Below are 14,165 nucleotides of genomic sequence, written 5' to 3' on the forward strand. Positions count from 1 at the left end.
CTTACACATTTTTTGGTTAATATTTCATCCTTAGTGCATTCAATTTATGATTCTGTTTTAGACACTAGCTCTCATTAGCTTTATGCTTTTTCCACAGACCGGTGAATTCTCAGCTCGCTTCCTCTTGAAGTTGCCTGTAGATTTCAGCAATATTCCTACATACCTTCTCAAGGTAAAATGAATTTCTAAGTTGACAGTGTCTGTTGAGAGAGAATGAATTATTGAAATGTTCTTAGTAACTATTTTTACTTTCCTGCCCTCTTCTCCAAGAGTTTGCCGGTGCACCATGTCTAAACCTGATTAGATGCTGATTTGGAAATGTGGTATTGGACATACTGTTGTTTTAATGCCACTTTACTGGATAGTAAACATACACTTGTCATGCTAAAGGGCCTTGTAGAAGATTGCATGGAATACCTGTGTTCTGCGGCTTTTTTCAACAGTCAAATTGCACCAGTAGTCTTGACAGCGTATGCAGAAAAGTAAACTAAATGTACCAGTTCTTAACAGGGAATGAAAGCAAATGCTCCTGACAAAAACTAAAGGTTTTGATGATAACTTCACTTCATTATTTTTAAAATAAACACTACGTTGACCAGACACTTTACATCATTTTCACAAGGATGTAGGAGAGTAGAGTATTGGCATAAGTTGGAAAAAAGTATTTCTGTCTTTGCTGGGAATGAAAAAACTGAGAAACTACCAACATGGAATAATTTGAAATGAGTTGTTTTCACAGCAGGTGGGCAGTCACTCTTTCAGTCAGTTACTGTGGAAGCCCATCGCAAGGCCAATGTTACTATATTGAGAGTACACAGTGAAAGATGTGTCTAACATTAACGTCAGATTAAAGTGCCAGAACTCTTACTGCAGACAAGATTTGAGTCAGCTGATGCTACCAACACCCATCTTCCCTTTCAACTACGTCTGACTGCTTACTCAGCTTTTTACTTTTAAATATTTGTTAAGGAGAGCAGCTACTTAATGTTTAGCAAGTAATGTGTTGAGATGAAAATGTCAGTGTAGATCCAATGACCTCTTCCTCATCTTTTTGTTACAAGTCTTCAACTGTTAGGTCACAACTGCAAGTGTGAATCCTGAGTGTTTCTCCAAATAGAGTCTCAAGCTAAGAACCATGAAAATAAAGGCAGGCACAACTATTCTATAACTGAAATTTTTGATTGCAATCTGAGCTCAGGATCCTGTGATCTAACTTCTATAGACTGCTCACTGTGTGAGTAATGACCTGTTCCTGCCTTTCTCAAAAGCCTCCAGATATTTTCAGTCTGTTGCAGCATCTGTCTTTCATCAGGGACTTCTCTACTCACTTGATGGGGCAAAGTCAGAGGTAAGAGGGTTGGCCGTGGGCTTTTCAGGAATGGTGGCACTTAGGAGGAGGATGCAGCAACAGTTCACCTGGACTGCAGCGTTTTTGGGATAGGTTTCTGAAAGACACTGTGGAAAAAAGGAGGCTGTGTAGGGCTATCATGAACTATGCCTGTTCCTTATCATCACGTTCCTTCCTGAGGTCCAGGGTGCTGTATTTTCCAGGAACAGTTTTTAAATTGGTGAAGAATTTTAGGATGTGCATAGCCAGTATATTCCATAGCTTCAGTCATAGGGCTGTCTGTCACCTTTGTTCAGCCTCTAAGAAAATTACAAGACTTGGGATGGAAAGGTGGTGTATGATTTATGTAAGTAACTGTCATCATGTAGAAATCCTGTGATAGAAACAGTTGCTACTTGTGTTTCTTACAGTAACATTTTAATGCATGTCAGTACACTGTTTCTTACTATAATCCCCTATCATGTTCACTAACCATCTTCCACCTGCTCTAAGCAAGGATGATATCCTGTGGGTAGATAGCAGCGCTCCACCACTGCTTCCTAGAGCATTATTCACCCTGAGTGCTGAATGATTCACTAGTCTGAAGGAGAATGTGTTTATTTGCATGCGTATGTAGATTGTTTGATGTGAGGAGGCATGCACAGAAGGACGCAGAATCAAAGTTTCCCAGTCTGCCTTTATTTTAACATTTCTAAAATCTCAGTGTCTTAGTGTTACAGTTTTAAAATTAATGTTTGGGGTTTTTTTTGTATGTAATATCCTGGATTTTTTAAATGGCAGGTCCTTTTTGGTGGACAGTGTACTGGCGAAATCCCTAGATTTCTTACACAGACTTCTGATATGCAAACTAACAGGTTAACTGTCTGTGGTAGGAGGCTGATGTTTAGTCTGGATGAACAGCCACAGGAGAAGAAATACAGTTTTATTCCAGCAGTGTTTGTTGACAACAAAGAATGGTTTGACTCAGGCTCCAGCATGGACTGTGACAGAGTACACTGTAGCAGGCATGGATCTTTTGCCCCTGTTGCCTTTAGCTCCTTGTATTCTGACATTATTAGCTGTATCAATGTCATCTCATGTGGCAACATAATAAATGCAGATAGAGATTGTTGTTGAGATAATTATGCTCCAACTATTCCAAATTTACAAAGGCATTTAAAAAAATGTTTTTTAAGCTATCTGCATGTATTTTTTGGATGATACTTTTGACATAACTAGATCTGATTTTTGTAATAAAATAGGAATTTCTTTGCAATCATAATTTGCCAGTTATGTTGGCTTCAATGCTGCTTGTTGAATTATGGCACATGATGGAGCATCCATTAATGTGGAGGAAGTAATTGTCAATATATTATCCTGAAAGGTGGAAGAGCAGTCAGTAACTGAAGGCTGTTACTGTATTAATGTTAGGAGTGCAGAACTGAATGCTGTGCTTGAATTATGTTCCAGTCTGTAGCCAGTCTCATAATGTGCAGTAGCTTCTCTGTAATGATTTACAAAGTTCAGACCTGTGTTATACTTCCCCTGTCATGGGATTTTTTTTTAATGTTTAATTAATACTCCCTGGATTAAAATCTGGTGAAATACTTAAAGACCATCATTCTTGCCTCATTGATCATTCATAGCACCCCAATGGTTTGTAATATTCATCTGAATTTTTTATTTATTTCATTAGGTAGTCACATTAGAATATAACTGTAAGGCTTTGTATAATAAGATAATATTCGAGTTAGAGATTGTAAGCTGTGAGAATGTTCAGTAGTGTTACAGAATCTTTGAACCTGTTAATACACTCATTCGTTAGATCTTGCTCCGTCAACTTTGTACTGATGTTGTTGAGAATATTTTCCTTATGATGAATAAAAACTGAAGGCGTAACACAAGTTGGGCTGTTACGTACTGGAAAAGCTGATTTACCAGGTTATTTAAAGGCATTTGCTGCATTAAATTTAAAATTCGCTTCAAGTGTGCATATGTTTTAAGGAAAGTAGCTGAGTATATGAAAAAGTACAAAAATGATTAAAAGAGCAGTGCAGAGTGCACAGCCTCTAGCTTTGAATTCTTAAATTCTGCTCAGTGTTCTTCAGATTTAATTTATTAGGAAGCAAAATGCTGGTTGTAATGATGACTGCAGCAGATCAATCTTTTCATAAGTTTCTGTGGTGCACTCCTTCATATTTGAAAGAAAACGTATCATGCTTTATTTTTCATGCTGAACAACTGATGAGAAAGAAATGTTGGTTTACAGTGAAAATGTACATCTAGGAAAAGACACCCTTTTGTATCTTTTTCAGTTTAAAAATTACGCTTTCATAAAAGGTTTTGAGTTGAATGTGGACCTTTTGTTTCAACTTTTACTTCTCTTATGCAAACCTGTTTGACATAAGTGAAACCTTTAAGCATTTAACAACTGCAGAATCAAGTTGGTGGCTCCGACTATTGCAAGGTTCATTACCAGTTAATCTTTCCTTAAGGTTCTCATACTTGAGAAGAACCTGGCTTTGGTTCAGGAAAATATTTGCATCTGTATCTGTTTACTAGTATACTTTCCCTTTCGTTTTTTTTTTTTTTTTAGTTGGATTTTTAATCAGCACATTCATTTTGGCTTAAGTTCCTTTCTGTTCACTGCACAATTTTTCATTTTGAGACAACACTGATAAATGGAAGTCTTTACTGTATATACAATTTCTGAAAGTCAGTTGGTACTTCACATCTGTCTCTTTACAGGTAACACATATGCCAGAGTAATAATGAAGGTAATAGCCTTAGCATCTAAAATACCTCATCCAACTTTATTTTTATTCTTTGTAGTTTTAATCAGAGGGACTTGTGTTATCATGAGTTATCAACGATAACTCATTAAACATCTCCATCTGAGTAATTAGCAAATTGTGCTGGATTATGTGCCTGTAGCATAACTGCACAGAGTGAATGGACTGTAGAGCATGTTGCCAGTTACACTGTTGAAAACAAGACACGTAGATACTTTTTATTCACTTTTTTTTAGGTTTTGGTTAAATAGTAAGTAGCCTGATTGCCACCTCCTTCCTATATGAAACTTTTAATGTATTGATGTCCTGTCTTTACATACCTGCTTCTTGTGCCCTGGTGAATAGTTAATTTCTGGACCAATTGTGCTTTTTGAGTGTAAAGGAAATACACAAAGCAGACAGGTTTTTTTAGAAGGCTTTTTTTTAATCTTAGACTTTTTTTTCTAAAGAGATTTTTGTGATGACCATTGTGTTCGACGCATATCTTTCAGAACTGAAACAAATAATAAACATTGTCTAGACACATTGCCAGGGGCAAAACAGTTGTTTGTTAAGACTGTCAATGGAAAAGGTTTATCCTGAAGTTCAAATTGAAAGATAAGAGCACATATTTGTGTTTTTCCTTATTGTGATTTCATCATTTGGAAGTCTGTTAAAGACTTCAGGACAACTTCTGTTTACGAAGTAGACCAAATTCCAGGTACAGTGAAAAGACCATATTACTTGTGTATGTTTGAGAAATCAACTGTAGCAAACGACAAACAGAAGGGTGAGAGGAGACTTTCAGGCCAGTTTTTTTACTGTTGCAAGTTAGCAGTTTTGATTCAATTGACATCCTTCAAGGTTTGTGTTAAATTGCTGCAAATACCAAAATACAAATACATTTGTTTTTTTTTTTTTTAAAAATACCTCTGCTAATTAACTCAAATTTTTTAACTAAATATTCTGAAAAAGTATATTAGCCTGTACTGAAAACTTCCTCCTGCTTCTAAACTTAATTTTGTTGCTAGCTGGCTTATTAAAACTTAATGTTTAGCGTCCTAAAGTCACAGAGTCAATGGCAAGAAGAAATTAGAGACCAGAACTTGACCTCACCGTTTTACGCTACCCTGTTTTTATACTGTGCTGAGCAGCTGATTCTCAAAATAGCATTGAATGTTATGCAGTAAATAACCATTAATATATCTTCCCATACAGTGCGTATGTCTTTTGTATTGGATAGAGTGATGGACCTGTATGTCTTTTGAAACTTGTCGTGCCTGTGGTGTCAGCTGTCATTTTACCTCTTTTACAAATAAGGAACTGACAGTTGATAAGACTCGTAGGTAATTCTGAAGTAGTACATAGCTACAGTTCACAATACTTTGACCATGCGTTCCATGGGGATCTTTTAAGCTAGTACCTAGATTACTATTAATCTTTTACTACTAAAGACTTTGTGACAGAGGCATGAAGTTAACTTCCTGAATTGCATTCCTAGTCTTAGGACATATGTAAGCACTCTGAGCAAATACTTTAAATTATACAAGTAGATGTCAGTATGATATTCAGTAAATTACTTATTGTACCAGCATTAAATTACTTACAGAATATTGAAACGTCAAAGATTGTTTGGATTTCTTCTGTTAATAGTTTAAAGGCAAACTTTATAGCATGCAATTATAATGAGCCATTGAGATTTTAGATTAGAAATAGGTCTGTGCAAGTTAGTACTGGCAGCATTTGAAACAGAACAGTTTGTAGTAGCTGAAGCCAGTAAATCGTACAATCTTGAGGCCATGAAAATAAATGTAACCCGTGTGTGGAAGACATCTATCAAGAAGAGATATCATTGATACTTGTCTCTAAGAATCCTTCATTGTAGCCTGCACCCCAAAATCTGCAGTTTTGCTGTCCATTTTTTTTCATCAAAACATGCTTAATGGAATACCATCAACGAAGTGCTTTTCCTCCATATTCTGGCCAGCATCAGAGTTACCGTCCTGTTGCCAGAAGCAAGCAAACTCCAAACAGGGGAGCTTAAATAGTATGTGAAGTCAAATATATATATATTTTTGAAGTTATCCATATCTTGGAGTGTTTCTGACTCAAAAACATCATAAACTGCCAGAAAGAGAGTGACTTTTTGGCGATAAAATATTTTTAAGTGTGTTAGTTCATAGTAGCTTAAAAACATCAAATATGTTAGTTGTAAAGTTTTTCTTTTTATATTTATTGGGAAGTTTCAGTGTTCACTGTAGGTAAAACTGTAAGATCTTACCTATTCCACTGTATAGAAGCATTATTCTTCTTTGCTACTCTTATTACTGCAGCCTAATTACTAACCTTGCAGAGTTTTGCTGAATAATTCTGCCCTTTTGGCTTTGCCACGAAATCTACAGATTCTGGACTATTTCTAGCACTGGAAGGTTAAAAGTAAAATGTTACTGCTATAATTCAGTGAAGCTCCAAAATATTTACAGAAACTACAATTTAATTAGTCATCCTTTAATGAATTTATTCTAATATCTTTTGCACACAAATCAAGGGAAGCAAAACCCTATAAAAGTATATTTTATAATCAGAACAGGTTATATTTGATTTTTATAAACTGATCAGTTCCCTTTGTTCTCACTAAATCTTATTACTACTAAGTTTTTCACAACAATGTGATTTGTTTTGGAGTAAGCAGTTACTAAAACCACATAAAACGTGTTAGAGTCAGGAGCACCTTAAGCTCCATATGTTGGAAGCCAAAAGCAATTTTTTTAAAAATCTTTTTCTGTAATTTATTGGCAGATTTTGCTAATAGGATCTGTCAACTGGAACAGCTCATTCTGCACAGCTGATGATTTTTATAGGTTATGATCTTAATGTGAATCACAATCTCCAATCAACTGTATTTCTGATGACAGTTATATTTAAACATTTTATTTTTATAATGCAGTAGTAAAGGCAAGGGCTACAATATCTATTGTTGCATTAAGTCTTATGATGTTCATATACATTTCTGTTTTTTTTTCCTACTGTAATAAAACTATTAATTTGCTATTTTGAGATGAGTAGGAACAGTTTTTTGCTTTTTTTTTTTTTTTTTTTTCAAAGTTTACAAAAAAAGCTTCTGAAGTTGAAAAGCCTTTTTTGTATATGGTGGGAAATTTTGTAGATACGTTATGTTGCGTGACTTGGTTCAGGTTTACTGCCTTGTTAGGGCTTGTAATTTATACTATTGCTTGACATTAGCATTATATGTATTGCATAGGAAGAATGGAATTCAATAGCCATAAAAATAATTGCAGGTTATTACATAATGGTGGTGCTTGTTTCATCTGTCATGGTCCACCCATACTATGTAAAACAAGCCCTATACACTGTTCTGAAACTGGATAGAGGATTTGGAATTAATAATTTTTTCTTCAGTTCCCAGTTGCTGCTGATTCTTTAAAGGAAAAATATTTAAGAAGTTGTAGAATATAGGATATGAGCATAGCAATGTTTTTTGAAGACATTAACTGGCAAATCATGTTTGCAAATATAGAAGTACATACAGCACGATGGTAGGGTGTTAATGTTATTTCAGTGCTGAGCCCACAGCCTCTTTCTACTAGTAGGTGTCTTCCTTAAGCTTCAGATCAGAGCTTACATCCTACAGAAGCTCATGTTTTGAGTTTTTAAAGTCAATTTTACATACAAATGTTATTTACTGCTATAGTGATTTTTTTTCTGGCTCAAGTTACTAAAGTATGTCTGTCTTCTTAAGAAAGAATAGTGCTAACATGAATATATGCATGTATGATGATTTCATATGATGCTTAGTCATTCTTGTTTTGGCCTCCGTAATTTGCACTGGTTAACTTCTTTCCAAAAAAATACACCCAACTACTGTGATGACTCTCAGTCTACGTTTTTGTTGTTGTTTAATATGTATTAGAAAAATAGCTGTAGCACACTGTATTACACTACTCACTTTTATTTGGTTTCATAGGTTTAAAGGATTAAGCCAAAAATATGAAAGCTTGACTGTTGAATCATTTACTCTCAGCAGTAAACATTCTGAGGTTGGATGATCCATCACATACATTTCCGTTTAATTGATTATAATATCATGAAGCATAAGGTAAAGAAAATCCATCATGTTGTTCTCCATGTTACCAGAAGAATGTACAGCATATTCTCCACTAATTGCTAATGAAAAATGTGCTTTATGTCACTATCAAGCTTTGCAATTTCTGCAGTAACTTCTGTCTAAGAATGTTGTTGCTTCTTTATGTAAGATACACTTTGATATTTTCTGGTTTAGAAGGAGACTTTTGATGGGGAAAGCTAAAGGAAAGACTTCCTTGTCCAGCAGCTTCTCAGTGAGACAGTGAAAGAAAGATAAATAAAGCTCAGACCTGTTGACTCTATTTCTTTGTTTCAATAATTTAAGTTTTCATGCTAGAACTTGTATGTCTTTTATGTGCTGGGACCTGTAATCATTGCAAGCAGCCTGTCCATGGGAGAGATGGGGCAGTGGGGAAGAGGATTAATTTGGCATTATTGTAGGCAATTAGGTGCACTGCATAGGTATTAACAGTTACCATGACATCAAAGTTCAGGCAAAAAGATGTACATGAATTAAATGTTGGTTTTCAGTTACATAACGCACTGCATGGAGTGCACATACAATATTTAAGTATACCCACGTAATATAGTTAGGAAGTACTTCTGCTAAAGGAAAATGAATGAAGTTAAACTAACCATAATCCTTCAGCTCACCTTTCTTTTCAATTCTTTCTCATGTAAGCTTTGGTAATACACCGCTGAAATACGTACCTTTTTATAGATCTCAACTTGTTTATGGATTTGGAGATAGCAGATATTCTATGTTTTACTGTAACATCTTTTTTGGGTCTAGAAAAAATGTTAGACGAATGTGACTGATGTCTTGACTAAAACTGATGACTGACTGATGGTATGTAAATAATCAGCTCCTCATTTGCAAGAACCCTAAGGACAATGTGTTGGTTAACAAAGAATAAACACACTTGTTCCAAATTATTATTTTCATTGTTTAGCATTTATAGTGTGTCCTAGATAAAATCATTAATTCTATCTCATTTCACTTAGACTCATTACTTTTTGAAAGTAATAGATGTTACTTGATTTTCATCTTAATATTGTAAAATGATTAGATGAGCTCTTCAAATGGAGGCCAAATTACACAGATTACCATTTTGCCACACACATAGAAGTATTGTCTCTTTATCTACTTAGGCTAGAATAAAATAGCAACTGAACATATAAATGACTATTTTATGTATTGTAACAGTAATTGTGACATATGGGGGGAAAAACACTCTATTTTTTAGACAGGACTTGAAGCATAGAGGAACAAAACATACCCAAATTTACCACAGGATCCTGAGCTGTGAATAGAGACCTTGTCCAAGGCCGTAGCTGGAATGGTGTCCTTCTCCCCTCTCTTGTCATAAACCTAGCAATTCATCACAATTCAAATGAGCAATCATTCAGGTCCTTTGCATTTGTGCACACTTTTCTTGAAGAAAACAAACTAATGCTCTCAGCGAGGAGAATTGTATGACTTGAGAGTTGTCTGAAGTTTTTCCTCATAGGCCATTTTACTACTGATAAGTTTTTTTATTTCTCTCTCCTTAAAATTCTTTACTGTTCTTTCAGGAGCTTGAGTGTCTTAAGTTCCTGTTGATTTTAGTTATCATGGACACCTATTGTCATTGGACAATAACTTAAAAGATATGATATTGACTCATATAATTCGCCTTTTCCATTGCAAAACTGTACAGTGCTTTTTCTCTTTCTACCGAATTATATAATTGAAGCAACACCAAAAAGTCTTGGCATTAAAAAAAATAGAGCTCAACATTCTAGCTATTGGTCTAAGCAATAAAAAGCATTCAGCTTCAATTTCTAAAAGGGATGAGATGCTCGCTCCCTGTGTGCCACTGGCCTGAGTGACACTGAACAATTACATCTTATCAGGCTCTTGTTAAGGTTGCATTCAATTTCATCAAGCTCCGTGTCTCTTATGATGCTTAGGACTGCCACAATACCTTCCTTCCAAACTTCAGAAAGCACAGCAGTGTTCTGCATTCCAGAAAAACACAATAAATGTTTTACTGATAAAAAAAAAAAAAAAAAGAAACAAATGACAGAGCGAATATTGACAGTATGTGAAATTTGACTTGCTGTCTGATAGTCCTCTCTGAGCCAGAAGTAACTAAGATAAATTTTTAATTTGATTTTTACAGTCTTCATCTTTGCTTACAAATAGAACACTTGCTTTCTAGGCAGAATATAGCTTTGTGTGTGTCCATTCTGTTTTTATGCGTATCATGTATTTTGACAGTGTACGTAAAATGCAGTTGAAAAGGTGGTAATGTTTAGACCTCGTTCTGTGTAATTAACCTCAACTTCACAAGAGCTAATGAACAGAATATCTGTTTATCTTGCATTAAATAATCATTTCTAGAATGGTAACTTAAGCTGCTTTTGCAAATTTTTATTTTTGCATTTAAAATATGAAACCGCTGTTGAAACATTATTTCAAGACTGGGAAATAAGTAGATGGATACTGGGTAATAAAAGAAGGCTCATTTAGAACAGGCAGTGTACTTGGAAGAAAAATGAACGACCAGGATTTTTGCAACTTGTTTGGTAGGCTGAAAGAGCTATGGTGCTAATAACATGAGACTCTGAAACTGCATGCTTTATGGGCTCTCCAAAACAAAAGAAATGTCGGAGCACAATTACCAGAGGGAATCTTCTGGTTGCAATAGCAAATGTTCCATGAGAAGCTGTGCAACTGAACATGTAATAAACAAGGCTGGCATTTCAGGATCGTGTTCTTGCAGCATTGGTTTTACCGTACGGCAGCAACCTAAGACATTCTTTTTCTTATTTACCACATGTTGCCAGTCCCTTCTTGAAAAGATGTGTGATCAAACTGCAGCCCAGTTTATAGGCCTTGAGGCAATGATAGTATCAGATTTGGGAGACTATACCTGTTAAAGCAATGTGGAGGCATATATTATCATATGACTCATAGAAGGCAGTATTGCAGTCTGCAGAGTTATTTTTCCTTGGCTACTTTATCTATAAAACTTCTGAAAGTAGTTAAATAGCCCTTACCTAGAAAAATGTTACATGAGCAACACAAAAATGTTGACTGAGGTAACTGTGTATTAAACAATGTATTAATAAAATCCTTCATTACTGAATAAAAAAGAGGAATAAAACTACGAAGCTAATACAACAGAAAAGAACTGAGAATCATTAGAAGCCTAGTAAGAAAAAAGATGCATGTGAGACTGAAAAACGGCAGCCTTGTAGGTTTGAAGAACCTTATATAATCAGTCTCATAGGTTTGAAGGGTAAGCATAAATAGGATTTTAAAATAACAATTTTGCTTCATCGTTCAGCAAGACAAAAGGTGAGTGTGTGCTTAGTAGGACTACACTTACAGAGCAGGGTGATGTGTACAGTTTCCTGACAAACACAGATGTATGTTTTAAGTAAAACGGCCTGGTTTGTGAGCAGTAGAAATAGAGAAGCTCCATTTCATACGGGTTTAATCCCTCATCTCCTTTGGTTTTCCCCTGTTCCTCATGTAGCCATCTGACATGTGAGATAAGTGTTTTAGCTGGTTGGCCCCCCAGTTGCCAACATTCACGGCAAGCTGCACTTATCTGTCTCTGTATTTGTCCAGGTAAGCACTTGTCTGTGTCCTCCACCTGACTGCTGATCTTCTTATAGCCTCTGTCAACTTTATTTAGCTTTGAAAACGGGATGGGGAAAGGTGGTGGAGAAGGTGATTGGAGGCGCATCTGAAAATGCGGTCACACACTGCATCTGAAAACAAATTAATTTTTTTTTTTTTTTTTTAAAAGGCAAACAACAACAACAAACGTTCCAGTATGCGTAGATTGGAATAAAAATCTTGCTGACATTGGAAAGTTTTTCATCATCTCAAAAATGTTGCTGGAGTGGGATGATTGCCTAAGCAGAATATTTACTTGATTAGCACTGAGCAAATTGGTTGAATTTGTTTGTAAACCCCTTTGTGCAACCTCCTCTTCTATCAGCTTTGTTTAAATCACTTCAAGAACGCCCATCCAAGGGCACACTTAAAAGCACATCTCGAGTCAGGCCATCGGAGCAAGAACAGCTGTGGTAGGTCAAGGTGCAGTAAGTACCTTCTCTCCTTCCTCCAGAGTTGTTCATTGCTGTTACTGCGATGGTAGTGGCTCTCCCTTCACATAAGCAAAGAGAATCCAAAGTGTTTTCCGCATGAAGAGAGCTTAACAGCTCATTTTGGTATGGAAAAGATACTGGGTGGACAGAAAAAGCAAGAGTCTGAATTTGTAAAGAAAGATGAGTAATCTGTGTTATCGTTTTAAGGCGTAATTTTGGAAGGTACTATCAATTAAAATATTTACAGCTACACAAAATACATTAGGGTGCTTTCTGAATCACAGAAAGTGGTAACAAATTTTATCTGTTCGTATTCTAATTTTAAAGTCTTTGAAAAATGCAGTGAGATTCTTACTGTGGTTAAGTTTGTGGCGGTTTAGTGCATGTAAACTTTAAAAAACACTAGTTTGAAACTTTCACAATATTGTCTATGCATATTTACGTATTTCTCCTGTGGATGTATGCATTCAGATCATTACAAAACTATCACATGGAGAATAATTTATCTGAAAATGTTCATTTTATTATTTCTAAGTTTTTTTTTTTTGTTTTTTTTTTAAGGAATGTTCACTTTTGATGTGGCCGTTAGTTGCAAACCAGCTTCTAAGATGCTCAAAGCTCTGTAAATGTACAGCAAATCATTTATCAGTGCTGACTGAGAAAGGAATGTTTCAAAACCTCAGCAGCATCCTGTTAAGTAACCATCTGCAAATATATTAATTCCTTGATTTTAATGGACTCCTTCCCTGATTAATCAATGACCTTATTCTCTTAAGCATGACTGTCAGGACTTGTCTTCCTAACAAATCTCTTAAGCCTGGAGCATGTAAGGCTTCGTCCCCATCTTCAAACTGTGTTAAGTCAAGAAAACGTTGTGGTAATGTGGGCATCACTTGTCCAAGAACATTAAGAACCTTGGTCAGGATCTTTTTAACCATAAAAGGCTGTGTGTTATGCTTTCTTGTTTTGTATAAGTTGGAAGGGAGTGGAAAAAAATACAGAAGGAATTTTTATTACTGGGAACTATTTCCCTCCAAACAGTACACGAAGGAATAGCATGCCTGAAAAAAGATGTTGTTGGCAGGGGGAAGCGGTAGTGTGAACTACATGTTGTTGCTGATGAATGTTAGCCATAGGTGAAGAACATATTTAAAGTTCAAGTTTGGCCAACTGCAGAAACATGATTTAAAAAAAAAAAAAAAAGTTAATTTTTAGACAGTTACTTGTTTTTATCTGTTTGTGTTAATCTTTCTGTGACCACCATGATTTTTTTGTTTTGTTTCCCCATACCTGGAGGTTGCTATCAATTGTAAGTGGTTAGCAGCTTATCTGTAAAGTGGAAAGAGTAAAGGTACATAGCGTTGCACTGGGTGTTTCCTGGAATCTGCAGATGGAGAGAGGAGTTTTTCAGGGTGCTTCCACCAATGGTGGTGGACAGAGGTAATTGTAAATTTTAAGTTGTTTAAAAAAATAATCCTGGATATTGATACTATTTAGGGTGGGAAAATAATACATTTTTGTTTTGAGAAATAATGAAATTGTTTAAAAAAAAAAGTTTAAAAATGTATAATCACTTCTACAGTCTTTAAATTTCATTTACTTCATTTACAGTGCCTTTCTTTTCTAATTTTAGCAACATTAACAAAATTCTCAAGCTTATCCTTAAGGGATCAAAAGCATTGTGAATACGAAAGAAAGTCTGCTCCCTTCTGTTTCCATGGGTGATATGGCTGGTTGGTATGGTATACATATATCACGCGTCATTAACCATAAGGACTTAGATGTTAGTGAGACCCTCTGCAGAAGCCCAAAGACTATTAGTATTTTTAAAGCCTCTACTGCAGGGTGAGTGTCAG

At 35.5% G+C, this 14,165-nt stretch overlaps 1 protein-coding gene across 1 annotated transcript in view; it reads left to right on the forward strand.

The window, feature by feature from the left end:
• The window catches only part of BABAM2 (BRISC and BRCA1 A complex member 2), a 166,642-nt gene that overhangs the window by 48,889 nt on the left and 103,588 nt on the right, over positions 1-14,165 (forward strand). Inside the window, exon 6 of the mRNA XM_084514839.1 lies at positions 98-172. Within this exon, the coding sequence (XP_084370965.1) occupies positions 98-172 (75 nt within the window). The remainder of the gene's footprint in view (positions 1-97; positions 173-14,165) is intronic.

This window comes from Aythya ferina, assembly GCF_964211825.1.
Source record: "Aythya ferina genome assembly, chromosome: 3".
Lineage (NCBI taxonomy): Eukaryota > Metazoa > Chordata > Aves > Anseriformes > Anatidae > Aythya > Aythya ferina.